Raw genomic sequence first — 25221 nt, forward strand, 5'->3', positions numbered from 1 at the left:
GACACAGACACGCACACAATGCCCAATTGGCCTGCGGAACTCACTGCAACATGCTGTCATTGAGCTTAGCAGGGTTAAAAATAAAGGGACTGGACATTTATCTGGAGAGTGAGAGGAGCCAGGTTTACACTGGGGAGGCTTAATAAAACACAGGAGCTTTGGGAAGGAATCAAAGCCCTCCTGCCCCAGGGCTAACCTCTAATGGTTCTAACTAATAGGGGTCAGGAGCGAATTTCCCAGGGGGCAGGTTATCCCAGAGCTGCAGGGTTTATTGCACCTTCCTCTGAAGCAGCTGCTGTGGGCCAGTCGGAAGCAGGACACTGGGCCCTGATCGGATCCAGTCTGGCTCCGTTCCTAGGAAAGCTCCATGGCCAGTGGCGGTTGGGCTGGCAGGCCCAGCAGCTGTTTGGCTGTGTGGGCCCAGGGCTCCATCTCTCTTTCTCCGGTGAGCAGGTGTGATATTGACATTTACAACAATCCGACTCTTATTAAGCTTGATGATCCGTTTGAAGTTACTGGACAGGCCAGCAGTAGGGATATCCATTCAAATTAAGAGTGAACGTACGCAGGAGGCCTGGGAAGGGGATTATTATTTGCTGGAGACAGAGAGAGTGGAGATTAGCTGGAACGGGGCTCCCAGCAAGGTGCTCACACACTCAGTCAGAAATTAAAGGGTGGGATAGAATTTTGAGCGGTTATTACCCATTACAGGCTGGGTCCTGCTCTCAGCTCCGCCGGTGTAAATCAGAAGTAACATCACCGAAGCCAGTGGAGTCAGCTAGTGAAAATCAGCATAAATACTGACCTCAAAGGAGCTGCGCAGATTTATACCAAGTGACGATCTGGCCCGCTGACCTCAATGGAGCTAGGCCAACTTACTGGGGATCTGGCCCACTAGATGCAGGGTATCCGGCACACCACCTGATTCGTTCCATGGTACTTGAACGCCAGTGTGTTATCTGGCACGGTTTATTATCGTAGGGTTGCTGGTGAACAGTGGGGCTGTGCCCTTAATTTACTACAACTGTAACAATCCATGGCACCTTGGCAGCATTTTTAATCCATGTATCTCAGTGCCCATCGGCTTGATGATCAGTCGTTTGTTATTGTAGGGTTGCGCGTACGCACCACTTTGTTGTTATAAAGCTCCTAGGCAGGAGCGCTGGGGCCGGCCACACCACTGCAGGGCTGGACGCTGGTTTGTTATTGTCGGGTTGCCAGGGCCGCACACACTCCTGTAGTACTGTAGAGGTTCCCGTCCCAAACCGGGAGCTTTAACTCACCACAGTTCAGTGCGTGTTCACGCAGCACCAGGTTCTGTTCAGGTCTCACAGCCAGCGAGACACCCAGACAGTAGGATAAGGACCCAATCCTGCTCCCAGGAAAGTCAGTAAGTTTGGCTGCTGACTTCCACAGCGACAGGACTGAAAGGGGCAGGGAGGTGTCCGCTATAGGACAGCAGGGCTCTTCTGCGGGCCCAGCGTGTTGGCAGGCATTGATCTCACTGGCAGGGTGGGGGGCTCGTTAATGCCAACCTGAGTACAAGGAGGACGAGCAGGAGCCAAGACAGAGGAAGTCCTGCGAGGGAAAGCTGCTCCTGCCCCTACCAAAGCCGGCTGCAAACCCCCCCTTGGATTTCAACAGGGACAGGATCAGGCCCCTACATGGGAGCGATCTCCAAGCCGTGGGCATGGCAGTATCTGAGATCCGCAAGCCAGACTCACTGCACCCTGATCACTCCTGCGATTCAGGCTCCATCCAACTTGCCAAGCACGGAGCAGCCCACAGCCTATAAATCCGGGAGTGGGCAACAAGAGGCGCTCAAATGACCCCGTTGAATTCGCTAAATAAATATGTTTGAACTAAACAATTAACAGATTTTTTTTTCACTCCTCTAAGGAAGGTGCAAAGAAAATACAGACATGGAGCAAATTAAGTGGGCGCACAGGCTGGGAACAAAGGAACTCGCTCCATCTCCAGAGATCGCGCAGGGCACATGTAAATGGAAGCCAGACAGTTGTTTTTAAACTGTCAGGGTTTTCTCCTTAATTAAAACGCACAGAACTATCATCATCCCCGGGCTGATTTATGGGACAGCCCGGTGGAGAACTGGCTTCCCGTCACACACAGCCTGCTGCAGAGTGCCACTGAGGCTGGTCAGTTTGGCCCCTGCTCCATCCCAGAGGTGGCTGCCTTACAACACTTAGCATTAATGTTCAAAGAGCTGTGCAGACATGAGCTAATTATACCTCACCACAGCCCTGGGAGGGAGGGAAACAGTATCGCCCCTGGGTATTTTTTTGGTTTTACACATGGGGAACTGAGGCAGAGGGGCAGCGGCCCAGATCTTCAAAGGTAATAAGGTGCCTAATTCCCAGAGTGATGTGACAAGGCCACACAGTAAGTCAGTGGCAGAACTGGGATTAGAACTCAGGGCCTCCTGCTTTTTTAGAACCACCAATGGGCCCCAATCAACAACAAGGCCCTATTGTGCTGTACATATTACTATTCATTGTGTTTATTATGGTACTGCCTTGGGACCGTCCAAACTCATTGCGCTAGGTGCTGTACATACGCACAGCGAGACAGTCCCTGCCTGAAAGAGCTTACAATTTAAACAGCCAAAAGGTGGGAGAAAGGGATAGAACATACAAGAAGCCAATGGGAAACCGAGTGCAGAGAGATGAGGTGACTTGGCCAGGTCACTCAGGAAGCCAGTGGCAGAAAAGGGAACTGAAGCCAGGCCTGCTAGAGCCCAGTCCAGTGCCCAGCACAATGGGGCCCTACTCTCTGCCTGGGACTCCTAGTAATACAAATAAATCATCATCACCATTAACCCCAAACCCCGCCTTGCTATCCTTCAGGGCAGGTTGGGTGGGGCCCTGGCCCTACCGTCTGGCTAGAGAAGTCCCACAGAGCTTGGCTCTGGGCCAAGCCTCGTCCAGGCCCAGCAAGCGCCACCGGCAGCTGCTGCGTTTGCTTGGGGGCTGGCGGCACTTAGGGAAGGGCCGATGATGCTGGAACGTCTCCCCCAGCCTGCGGGTAGATTCGTTGCCTCCAGGGGAGGCTGCAAGTCTGTCCATTTCCCCCAGATTTCCTGCAGGAAGCACACACCTGTGTGTGTCCGGACAAGATGGCCCACAGGGACCGGCCAGCATTGTGCAGGGTGTGGTACTTCCCCAAGGAACTCGCGCCCTGGCTACCCGTCTCCCAGTTTAAACGCACCGCCTCACCCACAGAACCTGCCCTCCCAGCACCGTTACCTGTCTGGGCCATATGAACCCCGGGTTCGTCCGCCGACCGCGGCCACTGTGTTTTCACCTTCTGATTCTCTTCCACGTCATCGCCTGAGAGGAGGAGAGGGAGACACTGGTGAGAGAATGTGGGGGGGCGGTGGTATCTGTGTCCTGGCCTACAGGAGTCTGGGGCTGCTACAGGGGTCTGTGCGGGCTGCTCACGGCAGACCTACACTGGGGGAATCCTCCCCACCCCAGTCACTTGTGGGACCTTTACGCCATGGGACTGGTGGCCAGAACCGTATTAGTATCCCCATTTTACAGACAGGGACACAGGAACAGAGAGATTTCCATGATTTGTCCGCGGTCATGCAGTGTACAGGGGTTAGTGCTGGGAAGAGAACCCAGGAGTCCTGACTGCCAGGCCTGTGCTCTCACCACTAGACCAAAGGCCTATGTGCTTCCCTTAATGGTTCCTGGATTCTCTCGCCCTCTTCCCCTGCCGCCAGCTCCTCCCTGCCCCAGCACACAGGCCTCGCTCTCTCAAACAACTCAGGGTGCAGGTGCTGGGCTGGGCAAGGGCAGACAGGCGGGGAGCAGGCAAAGCCACCTCCAGATCTCCGAGGAACCGTTCCTGTCCCCACCCACAGACCTCGCAGCTTTTGCCCTGGCCAAGGAATTGCAGTGACGTGTGAGCCTCTAATACACAGCAACACACTGCCCTCTGCCTCTGACCGCACTGCCTCACTGCCGGGCACTGCCCCCTGCTGCAGCATCACTGCGCCCGGCCTCTGACCTCACTGCCGGGCACTGCCCCCTGCTGCAGCATAACTGCGCTCGGCCTCGGACTCACTGCCGGGCACTGCCCCCTGCTGCAGCATAACTGCGCTTGGCCTCGGACTCACTGCTGGGGACTGCCCCCTGCTGCAGCGTCAATGCCCTCTGCCTCTGACCGCACTGCCTCACTGCCGGGCACTGCCCCCTGCTGCAGCATAACTGCGCTCGGCCTCGGACTCACTGCCGGGCACTGCCCCCTGCTGCAGCATCACTGCCCTCTGCCTCTGACCGCACTGCCTCACTGCCGGGCACTGCCCCCTGCTGCAGCATCACTGCGCCCGGCCTCGGACTCACTGCCGGGGACTGCCCCCTACTGCAGCGTCAATGCCCTCTGCCTCTGACCGCACTGCCGGGCACTGCCCCCTGCTGCAGCATAACTGCGCCCGGCCTCTGACCTCACTGCCGGGCACTGCCCCCTGCTGCAGCATCACTGCACCTGGCCTCTGACCTCACTGCCGGGCACTGCCCCCTGCTGCAGCATCACTGCGCTCGGCCTCGGACTCACTGCCGGGGACTGCCCCCTGCTGCAGCGTCAATGCCCTCTGCCTCTGACCGCACTGCCGGGCACTGCCCCCTGCTGCAGCATAACTGCGCTCGGCCTAGGACTCACTGCCGGGCACTGCCCCCTGCTGCAGCATCACTGCGCCCGGCCTCTGACCTCACTGCCGGGCACTGCCCCCTGCTGCAGCATAACTGCGCTCGGCCTCGGACTCACTGCCGGGCACTGCCCCCTGCTGCAGCATAACTGCGCTTGGCCTCGGACTCACTGCTGGGGACTGCCCCCTGCTGCAGCGTCAATGCCCTCTGCCTCTGACCGCACTGCCTCACTGCCGGGCACTGCCCCCTGCTGCAGCATAACTGCGCTCGGCCTCGGACTCACTGCCGGGCACTGCCCCCTGCTGCAGCATCACTGCCCTCCGCCTCTGACCGCACTGCCTCACTGCAAAGCACTGCCCCCTGCTGTAGCATCACTGCACTCTGCCTCTGGCCTCACTGCCGGGCACTGCCCCCTGCGGCATTGTCACTTTGCTCAGCCTCTGACTGCACTGCCCACTGCAGCGTGACTGCTTTCTGCCTCTGACTGCACTGCCAAACCCTGCCCCCTGCTACTGCATCACTGCGCTCTGCCTCTGACCGCCCCGCCCCACTGCAGGGTGCTGCTCCCACACTGCAGCATCACTGCATTCTACCTCCAACCACACTGTTTCACTGCAGGGCCCTGCCCCCACTACCCAAGGCATGCATCCTGCATTGCAGTACGCCACCCACTGCCTCGTGTTGCCGTTGAGCAGCATTCACAGCATCCCAGTCCATCACCTCACTGCAGATTCTGCCTGGCACACTCTCGCTCCATCCAGCTCTGAGCTGGCACCAGGGCAGGCCCAAGCAGCGGGGGTTCCGGCCGGACTGGGCTGGGTTAGCAGGGTGCCATGGGTGGAGCCATGGAACAGCAGGGGGGGTGGGCACAGATGCAGCTGCAGAGCTAGAGGCGTGGGGGAGGACGAGGCCTGGAATAGCAGGGGGAGCTGCGGGGCCAGACTGCGATGCATTGGCAAGGTGGTGTTACAGGGTAGGGCAGGTCTGAGATGCACCCACCAAGCTTGACTCTGGGCAACAGAGTTAGTCCCCTGACACTTAGGAGAGCCCATGTTAAAATAAACCTTCCAAGAGAAGGCTGATCTTGCCCCTGCCGAGCGGGGCTCCCTTCCCCCTCGGGGTGATTCGACCCTTTGCACCATCTAGTTCTTTGCTAAATCCCTTTGCGGATCCCTGCGATTTCATCTGGTTTGCACGCTTCCCTCTGGAGGCCAGGCAGCCGGCAAGGCTCATTTCTGGAACGGGCAGCACCCCCGTGACCTAGAGCCACCGTGCAATGGATTTAAGGAGCTCCCATAAGCACATCCACTCTGGAAAGCAGGCACACCACTGCCCACTTGGCCGGCCTGCTGCATGCTCGTGGAGTACTTCACTGCGGTAGCACCGGGAGGCCCAACAGAGAACAGAACTCCTTTGTGCAAGGCGCGGTACACACACACCCAGCCAGAGATAGGTCCAGCCCTGAAGAGCTTAACAATACACAAAGGGTGGGAGGAGAAGGGGAACCATAGAGAGCAAGACTTGCCCAGGTCAGAGACAGGAAGAGAACCCAGGAGTCCTGAGGCCCAAGCCCTGCCCACTGGGCCATGCTGGGCACATGTGGCAGCCAGACCCTGGGCAGCATCGTCGCAGCCTTTGCAAGGGGCAGGACGAGGATGCCAGCAGCACACAGGGTCTAGTGACAAGAGCTATAGGTGTCGTTCCACACACCGGCGAGCTCACACAGCCCCTGCAATGGGGAGCTGAGCTGATCGCTGACTGGCTCACAGGATTTACTATGCACCAGGGCAAAGCAGATAGCAAATGCTACGGAGGCAGGATGCCCGGGTCCCCTGCTTGGATGCTGGGGGCCCGGGCAGGGCCAGGCAGAACCTGGCCCCAGCTCTGTGGTGTTCCTCCCCCAGCCCCTGTCGGCGAGTTTTGCAATACCAGGTGCGACGCGGCTAGAGGCAGGTGCACAGTCCAAGCACCTTCCTCCTGCCACGTCCTTGGGCGCACAGAGCACATGCCAGGAGAGCGCCCACCTGCTGGAGAGAGCCGAGCGCGCGGCGTTTCACAGCCTAGCTAGCACCCTCCTGCAGGACCCACGTCCAGCAGCCGGAGCACAAGAGAGACGGACGGGAGGCTGGGGGGGGATCCACGTGAAAAGCCAGCGAGAGGCACGGCTGATTCCGGCCTCGTGGTGGACAAGGCTGCAGTGGCTGAGGCCCTGGGAGTCTGCGTATCCCCCCCGCCAGCAGAACACAGTGCTCCCACCCCCCCGCCCCAACCACGCCCTCCAGAGCCGCGGCCAAGCCAGGAGCCTTCCACCACTTCCCTGAGAGAACCACGTCCTGTGGGCCCTGCATCTCCCCAGCAGCTAATGTCACCTGATGTTCAGCTAACATTTTCCTTTGCTCAATTTCACCCAGGCCCCCTGTTGCATTCCTCCCTCCTCCGCCCCCAGGGTGCGCACCCTTTCCCCGAACCCCCTAACAGCTGGGCCTCCCTCCTCTGATCTCAGATCACTGTGAGACTTTGGGCAGCTTCAGGCCTTTAGCTGCGACCAGCCGGGGAGGCTGCCCTCAGAGTGTCAGCTCGGGCAGTCTGGGGGAGCCAGGGGTTCCCCTCGCCCAGCAGGGCTGGAGGAAATGGGCCTACTCACGAGGGCTGTGCAGCGGATCCCTGCAGCCGAGCTCCCAGAGAGGCGCCTGTGACGTTACTGACTTGAACTGGAATCGTATAGAACAGTGTTGCAACCAAGATCCTGTAGTGGCGCCAAATCGTGTATAAAGGGGGTCAAACAAGGCGTCTAAGACGAGGTGATGGTTGGCTGGTTCGGATTATGCTGTCTGTTTGCGTGAATCATTTTTGTATTTAAAGATATAAGTATTGGCTCTCTACTGTCTGTATTCCAAACTAATGCTATGCTTCTGGGGGACACCCCAGACAAGTTGGTGTCAGCTCTGCCTAGCCTGCTGGATGGCCCATTAGGGACCATCAGCTACACAACTGACCCACTGAGAGAAGGCAGACTCGCCTGGGGACTCAGCCAGGTGTGCAGGGACCTGCCTATGGACAGAACTCTGAGGTGTTTCCAGGCCATGTGAGGGGCAGCTTGTCTTTGGGACAAAGAAAGAGACCACATGGCAAGAGACTATACAAAGCTGCGGCAGCTCCTCCGTCTTGTCTTCAGTCCTGCTTCTGACCTCTGGAGGGACTTTGCTACACTGAAGCTTTGAACCAAGGACAGAAAGACCCATCCCAGCTGTGGGTGTTCTCCAGAGACTGGATTTGAACCTGCCGTTTATTCCATCACTGCTACAAGCCTGAACCAAGAACTTTGCCATGACTGTATGTCATTGATCCCACTTAACCAATTCTAGCTCTCATCTGTATCTTTTCCCTTTTATGAATGAACCTTTAGATTTTAGATTCTAAAGGATTGGCAACCGCGTGATTTGTGGGTAAGATCTGATTTGTATATTGACCTGGGTCTGGGGCTTGGTCCTTTGGGATCGAGAGAACCCTTTTTCTTTTACTGGGGTACTGGTTTTCATAATCATCTGTCCCTATAACAAGGGACACTGGTGGAGATACTGGGAAACTGGAGTGCTTAAGGGAATTGCTTGTGTGACTTGTAGTTAGCCAGTGGGGTGAGACCAAAGTCTGCTCTGTCTGGCTGGTTTGGTTGCCTTGGAGGTGGAAAAACCCCAGCCTTGTGCTGTAACTGCCCTGCTTCAAGGAATTTGTCCTGAATTGGCACTCTCTGTTGGGTCCTGCCAGAACCAGCCTCGTTACAGCGTCGCAGCAGAATTCAGCTCAGACTGAGCAGAAGGGATGCGGGTTGGGCTGGGGTGAGCATCTAAAGGGCTCCCATGTTCATCCTCTGTAGATCCCGGACCCCCAAGCTCTTCCCCGCACCGGTCCCCTGCGAGCGAAGGTCAGCGGGCAAGGCGCCAAGCGCTGGGATCCCAGCCTCGCAAATGCCCACCTGCCCCCTCTGCGAGCCCAGCCCCTCACCACCCACCCCGTGTGCCCCGCTGACACGATAGCCGAGAAGGGGGCCACGCCCGCCCCGGTTTGATTTGATGGCGGTGTTCTTCGCTCGCCACCTGACAGATTGCTGCAGCGAGGTGCCACAAATTGATGGCTTGGCTCACCAAAAATAACAAGAGATCCATCAAGGGTGCTTAGCGTGAAATTAACAGGCATGTGGATGTGCTCATCAAAGACGCATGCCAGCCACAGGAGCGGGGGCACCTTTGACTCCTAGGCCCCCCCCAGCTCTCCCACCCCCCCAACTCCTTATCCTTCCCTCACACCCTCCCTCCCCCACCCATAGGACGACAGCGGACATCTTGGGGAAAGAATCTCCTCTCTGTGCCACGGCTGGTGGATCCCTGCGTCAGCCTAGAGAGGGGGGAGCCCGCAGACAGGACCGCATTCCCAGTGCAGGGCTCCCTAGCACAACTGCTCCCTCGACTGCAGGCCTCAGTGCCGGGAGCTCTGCTGAGCAGACCCCCTGAGCTACACGTGCGACGCCACCAGCTGGCAGCAGTAGTAGGCTGTTATACTCCTTTGTGGAGCAGCCGACGAAGAGTGACGTGGCACTCAGCCAGCGTGCAGCATGGTTCTTTCCCAGCAGAGGCCTGCCTGTGTAGCTAATGCCAAGTGTATGGGGGCACACAGAGCCCCCCAGCTTCTCCCCCTGCTGTTCTCTGAGCAGGGTACTTCCCTCCGTGCAGCCGCAGGGGGCCGGGGGATACTAAAAAGGAGCCCCCCATGAACACACACGTACACAAAGCACACACGCAGATGCACAAACACACATGCCCCAGGACATGCACTGATGCATGCACGGACCCACACACACCAACACATACAAACACGCTCAGACACATGTGCAGGCCACCGTACTGGCTCTAACAACCTCCTCCCCTCCCACCCCGAATGGATGCTCTGGGAGGGTTTGCAAGGCCATTCACTGCACTGCCCAGCCAGCTAATAGGAACCAGGCAGCGCCTGGTGGTTTCACTCGGTGCAGAAAGCTTTGCTGAGCCCCGTCTGTCAAGGGGAGCGTGCAGGGGTGCTCCCCTCCTGTTATCCCATCTGGCCCAGTGCAGGGAGGTTGGGGGAGGCTCTCCGGCAGTGGCTATTGCTTTCTGCTGTGTGCATCTGCCCGTCTGCGGCGCTCCCAGAGCATGGCTCTGTCACTGGCCTGCAGATGCTTCACGCCACCGGAAACAAACAGCAGCGAGCTCCGGCGATGATATTGACCGGCATGAATATCACAGATAACGGTCCTGTGCAGAGACGATTGGAAAGAGGAGGAAACCCCCCCCCCCCAGAACTCCTGTTAGGCTCCCAGCCGCTGCCAGTGATGGCCCTAGGACCACCACCCTGGAGAAGCGGGCTTCCAGCAGCGAGACCTTCCCCACAGCACTGCCCTGGCAAGGCCGGCTGGGCGTGGAGTGGTGCCCACTTCCTAGCAGCAGTACCCCAGCAATGGCAGCTGAGATTAGTGGAACGTGAACTTCCTCCCAGCAGTGCCCTGTGAGAACAGGGCAGCAACAGAGGGCAGAATTGGGAGTGAATCCGTTCCAAAGCCCTCCTCCCCAACCCACACACCCCCACCAAAACTGGACTTGCCAGATGCCCATTGCGGTGCCTGTCCTATACCCACAGGAGAGGGACCCTTGGCCTCCCCCACCCTGCCTCCCCACGGGGCGGATGCTGCTGCTAGGTGGATTAGGCACCCGCCTTGTCAGTATCTCTGCTGTGCATGAAATACACTCAGGCCGCTGACTGTGCTGATACTTATTGGTGACATAAAGGGACCCAAATTTACTGACTGTTGCTTCCGACTCAATCTACTCCGTGCCCCGGCGCGTCCCCTTTGGAAGGGCTCAGGACACACGAGCAGGGAGCGTCCGAAGATCTCCCCAGTTTTGGGGAGTTGGGAGCAGCAGACGGGGGGACTGGAAGGTAGATAAAGCCACCAGCTGAGGGAGAGTCCGATGGGGGGAGTGCCGCTATGCAGAGCCAGCCACCCGCTTCCCCACTGGAAATGATCAGGAGTTATGAACGGTGCAGCGAGTGCCCAGAACAAATAATAAATTCACAGGATATATGAGGGCACTTTCCCCACTTACGTTGAACAAAGAAACCAAATTCAATTTCCTTTGGAAAGTACTAAATCCCGGGCTGTCGCCTTGCAGAGTCTCCCGCGCCAGGGAACCAGCCCCACCTGTCCCCTCCTTCTCAGGTCCCTTCCCTGCCACATCCGACTCTCATTCCCCTTGCTTGGGCTTTTGCCAGCACAGCTCTGTACTTCGGGTCTCTGGCTAATGGTTCTCAGTGGAGCCACTTGTCTCCTCCGCTGTTCTGCCCTCAGAGCCACGGAGTTGGGTCCTGGGAGTGAGGGAGGGGGCTGTGCCAAGGACAGCATGGGCAAGAAAGAAAGAAAGAAAGAAAGAAAGAAAGAAAGAAAGAAAGAAAGAAAGAAAGAAAGAAAGAAAGATGAGGGAGGAAGACCAACCGAGAGGACCATTCCTCGAGTCATCTGCTGGGGCCCTAATTTCTCCACGGGGTGTGAGTAACAAGCAGAGACTCCCGTGCACACAGGAAGCTGGAAAGCTGGCCCAGAGGAGCTGGCAGGAGGCCCTGGTGCAGGAGCACATGGTGATCCCATGGCAGAGCCTTGCTCCGTGGGCAGCAAAAGGCGAGGAGCAGAAGGGACAAGGCCCCACGGGAGACGATTGGGTCCCAAGTTAGGAAACGGCAGCAGATCCTTCCCCAAATCATGAGCGAAATGACCCAGCTGCCTCTGGCAGGGCTGGCATCCCAGCCTGGGAGCAACAATGCAGGCACCTTGCATCGGGGCAGCCAGCACAGAACTGGTCGGTCACAGGCACCGCCATGCTCACGAGCCGGAGGAACGACCAGGGACACCACGGCAGTGAGTCTCTGTCATTTTGATCTAAATAGTTTAACATGCAGGGAAATCACATCCCCAGCTGTGGATCCCCATCCACATCTCGGCTAAGTTCATCCAGCCTCACAAATCTCTTAGGCAGATCCCAGTGGAAACTTGGACTCTTCACATCCTATCTAAAGCAATGGGACTGTTAAACAGCTACTGCGCTGCGCCCCAGAGGTGGCTGCATTTCAGTGGCAGGAGAAGGCACAAGATTTCTCTATAGATTAGAATGGATAGACAGAGGGGAGTTCGAGTCTGCTACCCTGAATTGATGGGGGAGGTGGCGTATTGCAGGGCGGAAGTCGGCCATCGCATATAAGGAGCTAGAAAACGCCAGGCAGAAGCAAAGGAAGGTAAAAGGGTGCAAAGGGGGAGCGATCCCCCGGGACTCTCCAGCTGCTTTGCCCCGATACACGGAGCAGAACAAACACAACGTGACCGTGATCGTCCACGTTTGCTTAACGGAAACCCCGGCTGGGCAAGGGCTGCAAATACCCTCACGCCACGAACAGCCAGGGCTGCGATTGGAACAGACACGACAATGCACCCGCAGAGGGCCTCCCCACTGACTTCCGTGCACCGCACAAGCCTCCCAAAAACTGTCCCCCCAGACTCCCCCAGACACAGGCCCCACAGCCCCCCCGATGAAGTCCCCCAATGCACCCCCATAGAGCTCTTCCCGACTCCAACCGCCCTGCACACTCACCCCCACATGCAGGACCCACATTGAGTGCCAAGCACCCTGCTCCAGCTTGGCTCGCTCTGCTCCCCGCAGGCAGGCCCAGTCCGACGGCTTTCACAACAGGTCCCTTCGTGAAGTGCTGGAGCCAAGAGGTCTCTGCCTGTCCCCCACATTTATCTCCATCTGCCCCCTCCTGGCTTGCTCTGCCTGGGGCTTTCTTTAGTCATCAGCTTCCAGGAAAATCCACTCTTTTCACCTCACAGGGGTGTGTGTGATCACTGGACAATCTGCTCCACCGTGCATTTAGCGGTGTGTTGGGAGTACCTCTCCCAGCCCTTCAGACCAGCTCTGTGCAGCTCAAAATCTGGGCTCTCCCACCAGCAGAAGTGGGTCCAATGAAAGATCTTACCTCCCCCACTCATCTCTGCTCAGAGGAAGGCAGAGAAGCACTTCATGCTGACACCAGAGTGATCCCCATAAGAGGGGAGAGGGCAAGTCAAACACACACCCTGGGCTCCCCTCACCCTCCCCACGGGCTTACGTTCCCCCAGGAAGGAGGGGGACTGAAGACAGAGAAGAGCTGGCAAGCTGCCCAGCTGCTAATGGCCTGTTCTCTTGGGCACCCGGAGATACTAAGACCCGGGGCCCCACCGCTCTGATCATCTAGCCTGGCTACCCAGGTGACACAGGCCAGAGCAATTCACCCGGCGACTCCTGCCGCCCCGGCAATGACCCTCCGCAGTGATGTACGTGATGGACAAAGCCGAGCGCGGCTGGCCAGCCTAGCGGGAGATCTGTCTGTTGCCTTATCCAGCCTGTCGTCGGGGTATCTGAGCCTCTCCTGCCCAGCACTGCAGGTATCCTCACATCCCCTCTGAGACAAGCCAGTATCATCACCTCCTCTTTTACTGATTGGGAAACTGAGGCAGGCATCGAGCCAGGAATTGAACCCAGTCACACGGGTCCCAGCCCACGGCCTTGCCCGCATGGCCATTCTTCCACCACCAGTACCGTGGCTTTGGCATCTTCCCGGGGATTGCACCAAGCCCACCCCATCAGGATACGTCTCCCTTTGGTCCGTTCCATCCGATCATCCACCCCCCAGGCCCGGCTGCCACCTGCCCAAATCTCACACGCTTCCCTTCTTGTTCATCGCCCTTCCGAAGCCAGTTCCTGGCAGCGTGGCGGTTGCCATGGCTACCCGACAGCTTTCAGCCACCTCTCGGCAGCGCTGCGGTCTCCCACGTGGGTGGTGGGACTCGGGGGGCGGGGCGGGAGGACAACTGCAACCAGCTTCTTCCAGCGGGCTCGGCGGGATAGCGCCCAGCAGGATTCGCACTCAGCGCTCTGCCCCCCACAGCATGCGGGCCCCGCAGGCGCAGGGGGAAGTTTGGTCTCCCCAACCGAGAGGAAGGGCTTCGCGTCCCAGGCTGCTAGGAGTGCATGGCCCACCTGTGAGCCTGGACCAACAGAGGAGGCGGCTGCAGGGGGGACCAGTCCGGCATCCTCTCCATCACACCTCGCCGCCTGCCCCTTCTACGCCTCCGGATTGGCGCCTCCCCATTTCAGCAGCAAGTGAACCTGAAAATTCAGAGCAAATCCGAAGCAGAATGCGCCGTGCTGGCTCCGAGACGGAGCCGCCAGAAACACACCGGTCCGTGTGGCTGGGTGGCTAAACTAGACACTGGCCCAGGCTCGCTCCAGGGAGCCCTGGCCCGGGAGCCCTCCAGGGTTAGCAAACCCAGCTCCGTTCTGCCTGGTTCAGCTTCCACCCAGGGCACTGCTGGGCTTCAGTTCCCATGGGGACTTTCCAGCGGCCCCAACCTCTGTGCAGATCTTTGCCAATCGGGGCTGCTGTACAGGGCAGGGCTGGGGTCCCTTGGCAGCCCCTTCCCCCCGCCCCCCCGCTGGTGATGCTTCTTTTGCAAGCACCAGTGTTTTCTCACCGTGGCACAGATCCTGACTGTGCTCTGGAGGGAGGCAGCCGTGAACAGCTCCAGGCGTGGTCACAGCTAAAATCCCCCTCCCTCCCCCACAATCTCACACTCACACTCGCCCACAGCCTCTGGGCTGGCACGGAATTTGCCAGGCTCCTAGGGATGATAAAGCTCCGTGCAAACGTGGGCAGCGCACGGATGCCGGAAGGAAGCGTGTGTATATGCATGTGCATTCACAGCAGAGTAAGCGAGCGGGGAGGTGGGGGTGCACGCCCACGTGCAGGGAAGGCTGGCAGAGTTCACATGCAAGCGTGTCTTTGTGCTTGCCCAGGAAATGAAGGCCTGCAGCAGATCCTCCACCGAGGGCCTTCTGCCCTGACACAACAGCCCAGACCCATCCGGGGATGGGGCATAACCAAGGAACGACTCCGCTCACCACCGAGCACTGCCCCAAAGCTCTCTGAGCCAGTTTCAACCCTCTGCCCTGCACTGAGCTCCGGAGGAGCCAGGCCTGGTCCCATCGGGAGCAAGCAGGCCGGGGGGAATGTGTGGCTCTAACTCCCTGGGGGAGGCCTGATGAGATCACGGCTGGGCCTCTGCCAATGCTGAATAAAAGGCCCAGCATTCAGCCCCACAGCCCAGCCTGCCATGGAGAACCTGAAAGGCAAACAGGGGGCTATTCTTAGCAGTGTCTCCATGAAGCCAGGACTTGGGGGGATGCCAGGTGTGAGTCCCGGCTGGGGCAGGCTAGGGCCCCCCCCCCCGCAACCCACCACCTTCAGCGAAAGCCGTGCTCGGGAACATCAACAACTCTGTCCTCTCGTCTGCCGCGATGCTCGCTGCTTCTCCAGCCAGGAACAGGCAGGCTTCCCGCTGCAGGGCACTGGAGTGAGGCCGGCTTCTCTGTCGCCAGCTGTGGCCTCACACGCATGCACACAAACTCATCACAACCACACACACACACACACACCCTTTTCACATGCTTGCTGACACTCTAACAACAAGCTGGAGGTTTATCAGACCTAGCACATCAGTAGCTGTTCTCTCCACAGATTAACCCGCGTCTCTTGTCAGTTCCTGGATGCGCTGCCCCCTGCTCTCTGATTGTGCATAAAGAAGATCCTGTGCATTTGTGTTTGTGTCCAGGTGTGTGCCTAGTGCACAAAAACACACACAGCCGTGAGTGTCTGAGTGTGCATGAGACCGTGCATGAGCATATAGCCATGAAAGGAAAGTGCAGAAGGCAGAGGAGAATACGCACAAGCACATGGGAATACAAATACCTACAGCAGCAAGCCAAAGAACACCCGTGGGAAAGCTGGGATGTGAGCGACAACGCGCACAAGCATGCAGCTATGCAAGGTTGAAGAACGTGCACGAGAGTGAGGGAGCCACAGCATGCACAAGTGTGCAAATGTGAAAAACGATGCATTGCGTGCCAGTGCGCAAGAGTGAAGGATGTGTCTGGGTCAGCGTGCCATGCCACGCACAGGTGGGCTAATGTGAAAGACGGTGTGCAATTGTGTGAGAAAGAAGAGTGCGTGTGAGCGTGCAAGAATGTGAGGGCGAGATCAAGCACACACGCGTACACGAGTGTGCGGGAACGTGCGGCGCTCCTAGAAAGGTGGGAGCCCTGATCCATCCATAAGCTCTGTATGGCAGAGGGGCTGCTGAGCTGCGTGAGAAGGGAGGACAGGGTCACAAACCGGGGATTCAGGACAGGCGTGCGAGGGACGCAGTGGCACTAAATGCCAATGCCCAGCGATATGCCAGTCCGGTAGTGGCCCAAATCCGGCAGCCGATCCCGCGAGCAAAGCTGATGGGGCCGGGCGCCACATGCCGGCATCCCAGCCCGGCCCAGGCCGTCGTATGCTCTGTGGCGCGAGCCGTCGACGCGCTCCCAAGGCCCAGGCTGTCTCCAGCAAGCCCTGCCAACCCTGCCCATGATCATCCTGCCAATAAAATGAATCACCCCTGCGACTTCATCTCTACAGTAACATTTTACATCCAGGTGCCTTGTGGGTTTAATTGAATGTCAAACATAATTTGGCGAAGTTCAGGCAACTGCCCTTCCAGAACAATCACCGCTCGGGCACGCACAGAGACACAGGAGCCTGCTCAGAGCAGCAGCCTCGGAGATCCCCAGGGGGCACGAGGGGGCCTGGCGCACGACACGGGCGATTGAGCCAGGCAGCTCTGCTGGGCACCCCTCCCCTCGAGGCCGCCCACTTGCAGCTGGCCCAGGACAGCGCTGGCTGCTGGGGAGCTGGCCTGCAGTGAGTTTGGAGGGGGTCTCTGCCCATATGGCCGTACCACGAAAGCCGTCACCCCGACAGGCCTGGGCTGGCAGCGAGAGACCAAGGACAGATTGCACCCTGGAGATGCCCACTGCACTCCAGCGTACCCTGGGATCCGGAGAGCTCCAGCCTGCTAAACATGGCCCATGCTGCACATTACCGCTTGTATTACAGCAGCAGCTACAGCCTCAGCACAGAGCAGGGCCCCACTGTGCCTGGCTCTGCACAAACACACAGCGAGAGACAGCCCCTGTCCCACTCCTGTGATCTACACAGACAAGACAAGCAAGGGATGGCAGAAAGGGCATAGCCTCCCTCCCCAGATGCAGAAACTGAACCCCGAGAGATTCAGCAAACATTTCTATCCATACATATGTAAGAAACCCTGCTTACAAATAAACATGGATATTCTCCATCAAAATTATCAACACACGCAGGCAGAATGCTGCCCAAGCCAGCTACCCAATAGGCCGGTCGAGAGCACACTAGCCTCTTCCAGCAGGGAACCACAGGGCGCCTCTAAGCTGCAAAAAAGTCATAAACAAACACGGGGCAGCAAGTCTCAGAGCCTGGGGCAATTGACTCAGGCTTGTGCTACAGGGCCAAATCGAGTAGCGTAGACGTTCCTGCTTGGTCTGGAGCCTGGACACTGAGACACCCCACCTTGCCGGCTTTCGGAGCCCAGCAGGAACGTCTCCACCGAGGTTTAGCTCTGTAGCGCAAGCCCGAGTCAGGTGATCCGGGCTCGGAGACCCACAGGGGTTGTTTTTGGCTGGGGTTTTTTTTTTTGTTTTTTGTTTTGCACTGTAGACGTGCCCCTAGACAACAGGGCATCAGCGCCCACTCTTGGAAACCCACACTGTCCCAGGGCTGCCCGAAGCCAACCGTGGCATTACTCCGCAGACAGCCTACGGCCCCCAGTACTCACACACAGAGGGCAAGGCAGCGTGCTCCCAGGACACACAGGGGGCGCCGGCTCTCCCAAGCCCTGCGGGGACCTGTCCCCATCCCGTGGGCTCTGCAGGGCTCCAAGCGCGAATCCCCCCAGGGAAAGCATCTGCGCCAGGCAGCAGGCTCCTAGCCTTCCATCTAAATCTGCATTTGAAAAAAGCACACCAAGATTTCCCGTGGAAGGAAGCGGTTTATAACCACGTGGCTGGAGGAGAGCAGGAATTATTCGGAGGGATTTGCCCAGGAAGACGTTTAGCTCCCAGTGGAAACACTGAAGCCCAGTAAAGAGTAGCCAGTAACGCTACAGGCCTGAGCCGATGAGGATAGCAGGAAGCAGCACCCCAGATAAGGATATGTCACTGCTAAACTGCTCCGACGCCCGTCCCGCCAGCCCTGGCACCTGGGGGAACATCTGGCCGGCTGCGATGGCCCACTGGGGGGCTACTCCTGGCCACAGCTCCCAATTCCAGTACCAAGGCAATTTGGATCTCGTACTGTTTGATTTACACAATGCTGCCGCTGCCCTCCAAACACACAGAGCCCTCAGCGGCCCGATGGTCCCCATATGGAGGAAGTGACCCAGAAATATGGACTAGCGCCTACCCCTTAAAGCAAGGGGCACGAGTAAGCTGAGTGCATAAGCCAGCAGGGATGCCTCTCTGGTTACTGGCCACTGGTCAGAGGGCTCCAGGGCCCAAAGGGCCGATCCACCAGCCAGCTGTCACTGAAGAGCCTGGCAGGGGAAACAAAGAGCCAAGAGTCTGAAGAGCAAGGTCGCAAGGCAAACAAAACTCCGGCAGCATCTCAAACGGACATTTGTTCATGTCAAGAAACCACAGCATAGTTCGTCATTAATGTCAGTCAAGGGAGGACCAGGGCCAGAAGAGCAGGGGGCACTGTGGGTCTGGACTGAGATGCCCTGGCGGAGCTGCCCCAGACTGGCTCAAAGGGTGGGGGCCGTGGCAGATGCTGACTGGCCCTGGGAGAGGCGACCGTAAGCCCCCCCTCACACTTCTCTAGGAGTGGCTCAAAGCAGCAGCAGCCCACAGCACGGGCCACCCAGCCCCACTCTGCCGGGGCCGTGAGAACCAGCCCAGCCATTGGGCAGGGAGGCTCTGACGCTTTAATTTCACTTTAGGTTCATGAGATTCTACAACAAGCAAATGGCCTCATTCCTCCCGGTTAATAGCCCACAGAGCTCTGCCGTGCACCTGTCTATCCGGCCTGGAATAACAGGCACCTGGCCTGCTGCAGTCAGGCGTAATTGGTCACAGGAATGGGTCATTTTACCTGTCAATTGTTCGCTGCATCTCCGCCAGTGCGGGATGACAGGGTCTCCTGCCCCAGGCGCTCCAGTCATCGCGGCAGCCGCAGGAAGCTGGGGAGAAGCCCCCAGCCTCAGGAGGGAGCACAGGGGCTGCGCTAACTGGCTGGGGACGTGGGGCAGGACCAGCAGGGAAAGGCACCCCAAGTACCTACTTTCCCATTGCTGGGGGAAGAGGGGGAGGAGGAGAAATCGCCATGGCCTGAATTCACCCATCCCAGGGGTAAGTTGAGGTGGGGGGGGGCAGAATCCTGGGGCCTGACCAAAGCCCTTGGATTCCCGTCTTTCCATCGACTCCAGTGAATGGTGCAGCCACCGGCTGGGTTCAGGGCTGGATCCCCCTGCCCACTGCCCTCCAGTGCGCACCACCTCTTCACCCCCGCCCACCCCCACCCCAGTTGCTTTTCCATGCCTTCTCTCGGTGTGTCAGATGATGCCCCGGATCCACCCCCGTGAGGGGAGTGCAGGAGAGACAGGCAAAACTCCAGCCCTGTCTATGGGCGCAGCTGCCCCCTTGTGCCTTTCACTCTCTCCTCCTCGCAGCGCCAGCCTCAAGCCTCCCGCAAAGGCAGCTGGGAGGGACCGTTGTGATGGGGATGAGAGATCCAAGGCCTGGGATTTAGGAGAGGCTGCTGGGAGTCCCTTGGAGGCTGATGGGTCTGGGCTGGGCCCTGAAGTCCATTCTGTCCCCTGATGGACTTAGCACCCCACTGCACTTGGCCTTTCCCCTTCCACGGCGCCCTGGGGGAAGCGCACGGAGCCATCTGCACCCAAGAGAAACGCCTCGGAGCCGGGAAACTGCAGCAGGCCAAGAAAGCTGGCAAGACGCTGCAAGTTGACGTGCTCAATTCTTCCCAGCCATCAAACCTTTCCCCTTCGCCAGCCTGAAGCCAGGCAGCTCGGCACAGCCAGAGTGCACGGTTGTCGCCGGGGGCCCTCTGGGCAGGCTCACGATACCCCAATGTACCCCAAAGCTGCCAGGTCCCATCACGCGACAACCTCACAACCCAGCAGCGCATCGGGAAGCAACACATTGCGCCCGGCTTGCGCTGCAGCGGCTCCCTTGCACACACACCCCGCACACATCTGCTCCGGGAGCCGGGGGCGGAGACTGGAACCGGAGTCGAGCTGGATTCCTTCCAGGCCAACCGGCAACATGAACTCCCAGCAAACACAAGGGCAGGATGCTAACAGACCGAAGTCCATTGTGGGCATCGCTAGGACGGACTGGAGCTGAGCGCTCTGGTTATAAACCAACTCCACTAGCTCCTCGTCTCCGCTCAGCACAGACTGGAGCCAGACGGGTCGCTAGCCGGATGCACTAGCCCGCGGCTGTAATCACTAGAGATGACCTCTAACGTGCACGAGCGCCGCTGCCCTCTACTGGACGGCATTAGAACTGCCCACGCTGGGCAACCTGCCCCCTAGAGGGCTAACAGGGGAAGTAGATTGTCGGCGGCAGAAGGGGCCAAATTCCATCCCCCCTCTCAGCACCCAACGATCAAATGGAGCCCGAGCCAGCTGTGGCTCCCTTCCTCTGAACCCCCCGCCCCGCCCCAGGCCCCGGCGCCCCCTTACCGTATTTAATCTCCGGCGCGTATAAATCGTTCGCATTCCCAGAATGCAGCTCGGTCATGCAGCACTGGCTGCTGCTCGCGGCGGCCGGGGTGCCGGCTGGTGGCAGGGCATTGGAGAGGGTCTCGTTTGGCCGGGGCGCCGGCGGGGCCTCGGCCTGGCAGCTGCAGCCCGCCTGGGTGAGGCCACAGCGCTGCCCCCCCTGCTCCCGCAGCCGCAAGCACTCCTCGAACCAGCGGCACAGCACCCCACAGGTGAACTGGCTGGAGTTGTTGTTGTTGATGAGCAGAACCTCCACGAAGCGGAACTGCAGGGCGTCGGGGGCCAGCAGCCGCGGCGCTGCCTCCGGCTCGGCAGCCAGGCACAGCTGCACGAAGTTCTTATCGAAGTGCAGGAAGGTGATGGGGCTGGCGCCCTGGCACAGCTCCAGCCGGGCCTCCCCTTCCTCCTCCCCGTCCTCTGGGCCCCGCAGGGGCAGCCCCGCGTCGCCCTGCGGGCCGCAGGTGTAGTTGGCGAGGTAATGGTCGAGTGGCAGCACCATGGGAGAGAAGTGGGCGCACACCTGCTCCTCCCGGTTGAACTTGAGGTACAGGGAGTACTTGGTGGGGTCAGGGTTCTCCAGGGTCCACGAGCAGCCGGTGGTGATGGTGGGGAAGAGGTCCTTGAGCGAGAACGAGCCGTAGAGAACCCCGGAGGCCAGAGCTGAGCAGGCGCTGGGAGCTGGGTCGAAGCCCCGCGTTAGCCACAAGAGAGACGATATCACAGACAGTAAGAGGGGACCAGCAGGGGTCATCCTATGTCATTTGCCCTGCAGGAGAGAGAGACAGACAGAGCCTTACTGAGCTGCAGCAGAGCGAGGGGCTGTTATTACAGCAGAGTGCCAGGGATCCGGAGTTAGGACATTCTCTTCCAAGTGCCGTAAAATCCACATCCTTACCCGTATCGCCTTGAAACTTGGCATGCCTCATGGGCACATGCAGTAGGGCTAGTGATCTAAATTTGGGGTCATTTGAGCAAGGGATTTCTGAGATACCCACCCCCCCCAAATATATACATTACGGTAGCCTGAGCCTACAGCTATGCTAGATGTTGTACAGGCCGGTAACAAAGGGGATTGGCCCTGCCCAGGGCACGGAGCATCTGCCCCGCTGGCGGGTAGAGCAGACAGACAGGCGGGGGGAGGACAAGGGAGAACAGGGCAGGGAAGCGGCAGAGCATCCATTCCTGACCAATGCCAGGCAGCAGCATCTTGCGGGTGTCGCTGCAACGGTGGGATTTAAGGAGTTTAAGGGGGCGGAGCTTTATGACTCTTGAGGGGGGTGATTCCCATCCAAGGCCCCCCAAGTCCCTCCATCCCAGTCTCCGTCTCCCACTCAAGTCACACACCCTGCCATCCCCCACCCATGAATCCTGCAGCTTACGCCGTAGCGGGGGGTGCGAGAGAGCTGGGGAACAAGGGGGTGCCCCACAGCTGACCCTTCGCCCACAGGCTGGCCAGGGAGCACGGAGCTAACGAGGGCACCTGGCACTGACAACAGGTGCGAACTGGGGGCTTCCTAGGGGCTGAGGATAATAAAGACTGCTCCAGGGACACAGGGTTCTAGCCATGACTCGGCAGGGAGCGGGCGGCGAGGTTAGAACAGGACACCTGGGATCCAGTTCCGGCTCCAGCCTGACTCACTGGGTGGACTCCGGAAGTCGGTTCCCGTCTTAGAGCCGGCCTCACCGTTTCCCCACCTGCAACGGGGCGAACGCCACAGGGCGCCTGGGAGGCTCCGCTCGTGTTCGCCAAGCCCCCGGTTCACCCTTCGCGGGAGGAGGGTGGAGAACAGCCGTGCTTTCCTCTGAGAGCGGGAGAGCGCCGGCCGTATTTCCTCAGCGCTAATCCCAAACCACAAACCAACCCCCCGTGGCTTGGCCAGGCGCCCGCTGCCGAAGGGCCGGCGTCTCCCTGCAGCTCCCAGCCAGGCACCACTGACACAGACCCCTTTCTTCAGCGGGCTTAGCCTCTGCTCACTTGGCCACCAGCCTCCACAGGTCCTGCTTTACCAGCTCACAGATCATCCCATCCGAGCCTCTGACAAGCACAGGCCAGAGACCCCCGGCCGCTTTCCACTCCTCGGTGCCGGCCCCAGCGGCTCTTTCGGCTCCTCCCGGGGCAGGGACACAGGGATAATTCGCAATTTATGCCCACCTGCTGGCATGGTTTGTAATGTGGTCGCGCCAGGCCCTCGGGCTGCAGGGGGGCTAGGAAGCAGAGATTCTCCATGCCGGGAGAGACTCTGAGACTGGGATGGAGGGACTTGGGGGGGCCTTGGATGGGAATCACCCCCCTCAAGAATCCCAACAGAAATCCCAGTGACGCTGCTTTCTGGAGATACGCCGCGGGCAGTGCCAGGGCCTCCTGGGGCCCTGTCCACCCACAGTACCCGCAGCTCGTGCTCTAGGCAGCCCGCAGCCAGCAGAACGAGGCGAGGGAGCTTCCTTCACACAGATTCACTCAGGGGTGTTCCGGCTTTCCCCGCTCTCCACACCAGCCTCCTGGAGCTGCCAGTGCCCTTCCGGGGCTGTGAGCACCACCCGCCGGCCCACAGGCCAAGAGGCAGCTAATGGGAGTGACCAGCACGTCAGGGGCTGGGGAAGGTCCCAGCTTGACAGCCCAGCAAACAAAGTGCTCCTGCCCAGAGTGGGTGCTGGTAGCTCAGGCTCCCGCTGGGTCCCCAAGGCCGTTGTGCCCTTGGCATGGAGGCAGGCAGTGCCAGATGCCCAGCAGGCTGCATTACAGCGGCACTGGGCCCCGGCGCCTCGTCGCCCTCAGCTTCCCATCCATCTCCCATAGTGAGGGGACACACTCGTTACCATCTGTGCCCAGTGGGTCCTTGTGAGCTCAGCCAAGGAGATGGACCCAGCACTGGAGCCAGACTCAACCCTGTCCAGGGCTGCCTGTGTGAGCCCGGGGCCATTCCCCGAGGTTTAAGCTAGGCCTGAGAGCTGAGCCCAGGCACCGGAAGGCAACGCTGATCCCTTTGGAGCCAGGAGGGTTGGGGGAGGTGTGACAAAGCGGGACTTGTTCTTAATGTTTCCTCTGAATACTGTAGGAGTGCCTCAGTTTCCCCTAGGCATTTCTTAAGTCTCTAGGGGGTGGGATAAGGGGGTGTAATTGTTGCAGAGCAAAGGGCCAGTGTACATAAGTGGCCAACACTCTGTCCCCTGGCCACTGATGGCCTGGCCCTTCCCCCCTGCAAGGTGAGAGCTAAAGGGTTGGAGAACAAAGGAATCCGGTGACCTCCTGGAACAGGAAAGGGACAAAGCCCAGAGGAGGAGGGGCTGGAGGGTGAGTCAGTTTGGGGCTGGCTGGGGACGAGGAGTGAAGTGCAGACGTGGTTGTCTGGCTCACTGCCCCCACCCAAAAAATGGACCCAACTGAGGGGTCCTGTTCTCTGTACCTACAAGCTCTGTTTTAGACCGTGTTCCTGTCATCTAATAAACCCGTTTTACTGGCTGGCTGAGAGTCACGTCTGACTGCGGAGTTGGGGGGCAGCACCCTCTGGCTTTCCCAGGACCCCGCCTGGGTGGACTCGCTGTGGGAAGCGCACGGAGGGGCACAGGATGCTGAATGCTGCCAGGTCAGACCCAGGAAGGTGGCAGCCATGTGAGCTGTTTCCCCTGCAGACAGGCTGCTCCCAGAGAGGAGGAGACCTCACCAGGCTGCCTGGCTTCGTAGGGAGCAGCTCCAGAGCATCGCCCGGGGACCCCGTGACAGGAAGGCAGGCCCCTGCTGGCAGGGAAGCCACAGCCCAGCTCAGGGTCACAGACAGGCCCATGACTGACGGGGTGGGGGGAATCCAGGGGATGCGCCTGCAGAGCCAGTCCCCCCAGCAGAGTAGGGGCAGCTGGCATCAGCCCAGACACTGAGCCTTGCCAGAGACGTGCGCAGGCCGGGTGGGCAGGGAAAGCCCCTCGGCGCCCCCAGGCCTAGAAACAATGGCCAGGGGCTCCCCGAGGCTCGGAGCACAAGGCCGCAGGGCTCTCCTCCCAGGCCAGGGGAAATCTGCAATCACGGCCCAGCGGCCACTCCAGATAGGCTGTGGAGCGACAGGATCCCTGCGGCGGGGGTGCCGTGCGCCATGCTCTGCACATGGGCACCGCCAAGCAGGGGCGCTGCGTGAGGGGGCTGGGCAGGGACACAGGGCTGGTGCTTCGGCTGGCTCTCTGGAGGTGCAGGGATCGTCTGTCTAGGGGGGCGAACAGGGGGGGTGACGGTCGCCAGCTTGGCCAGCCCCGGGGATCAGCCTGGCCACCCAGCCCCAGTACCTATCACACACACGCGTGTTCCACCACTGCAAAGCCTCTTGCCCAGGCACAAGGACAGCATGTGGACGCGTGCACACACCGAGAGGATCGAGGGCCCTGCCGGGCGTGTCAGCCCAGGTGAGCACTCACAGAGGCCCACGCGATCAGACAACGACGCGGTCACCTGCCACCTGGCCCTGGCTCCGTGCGGGGACTCGGGGAGCCCAGTGCAGATCCCCACCACGCAGGGCGAGGCACGGGTAAGGATGGGCCTCCCCGGCTGAGAGACGAGGCGCCCCATAGGCTACCAGACGCTGGAGAGAGGGGAGGGCAAGGAAAAGACTGAAAAGGACTAACGGACATGTATGCCCCACTGCCAGGCCTGCACCAGCCTCTCCCTCCCAGGGCCCCGCACACAGCCCCTCCCCCTCAGCACCCTTCTCCCCCAAGGGCCCGTCACTCGCTACAGCCCCACAACGGAACCAAGCACATCTGGCTCTTCATTCTGTTTGTCCCTCTTCCCATTGCTGT

General features: G+C 59.5%; 1 protein-coding gene across 5 annotated transcripts in view; it reads right to left on the reverse strand.

Moving 5' to 3' along the window:
• Positions 1–25221, reverse strand: part of ADGRB2 (adhesion G protein-coupled receptor B2) — a 101010-nt gene that overhangs the window by 51679 nt on the left and 24110 nt on the right. For all 5 annotated transcript variants that reach the window (XM_084652473.1, XM_084652472.1, XM_084652471.1 and 2 more), the window contains 2 exons: positions 20401–21205; positions 3264–3347 (listed from right to left, as the gene is read on the reverse strand). In XM_084652473.1, coding sequence (XP_084508599.1) covers positions 3264–3347; positions 20401–21190 — 874 coding nt within the window. In that variant the 5' untranslated portion in view covers positions 21191–21205. The remainder of the gene's footprint in view (positions 1–3263; positions 3348–20400; positions 21206–25221) is intronic.

Source organism: Lepidochelys olivacea, assembly GCF_965140295.1.
Source record: "Lepidochelys olivacea isolate rLepOli2 genome assembly, chromosome: 19".
Classification (NCBI taxonomy): Eukaryota; Metazoa; Chordata; order Testudines; family Cheloniidae; genus Lepidochelys; species Lepidochelys olivacea.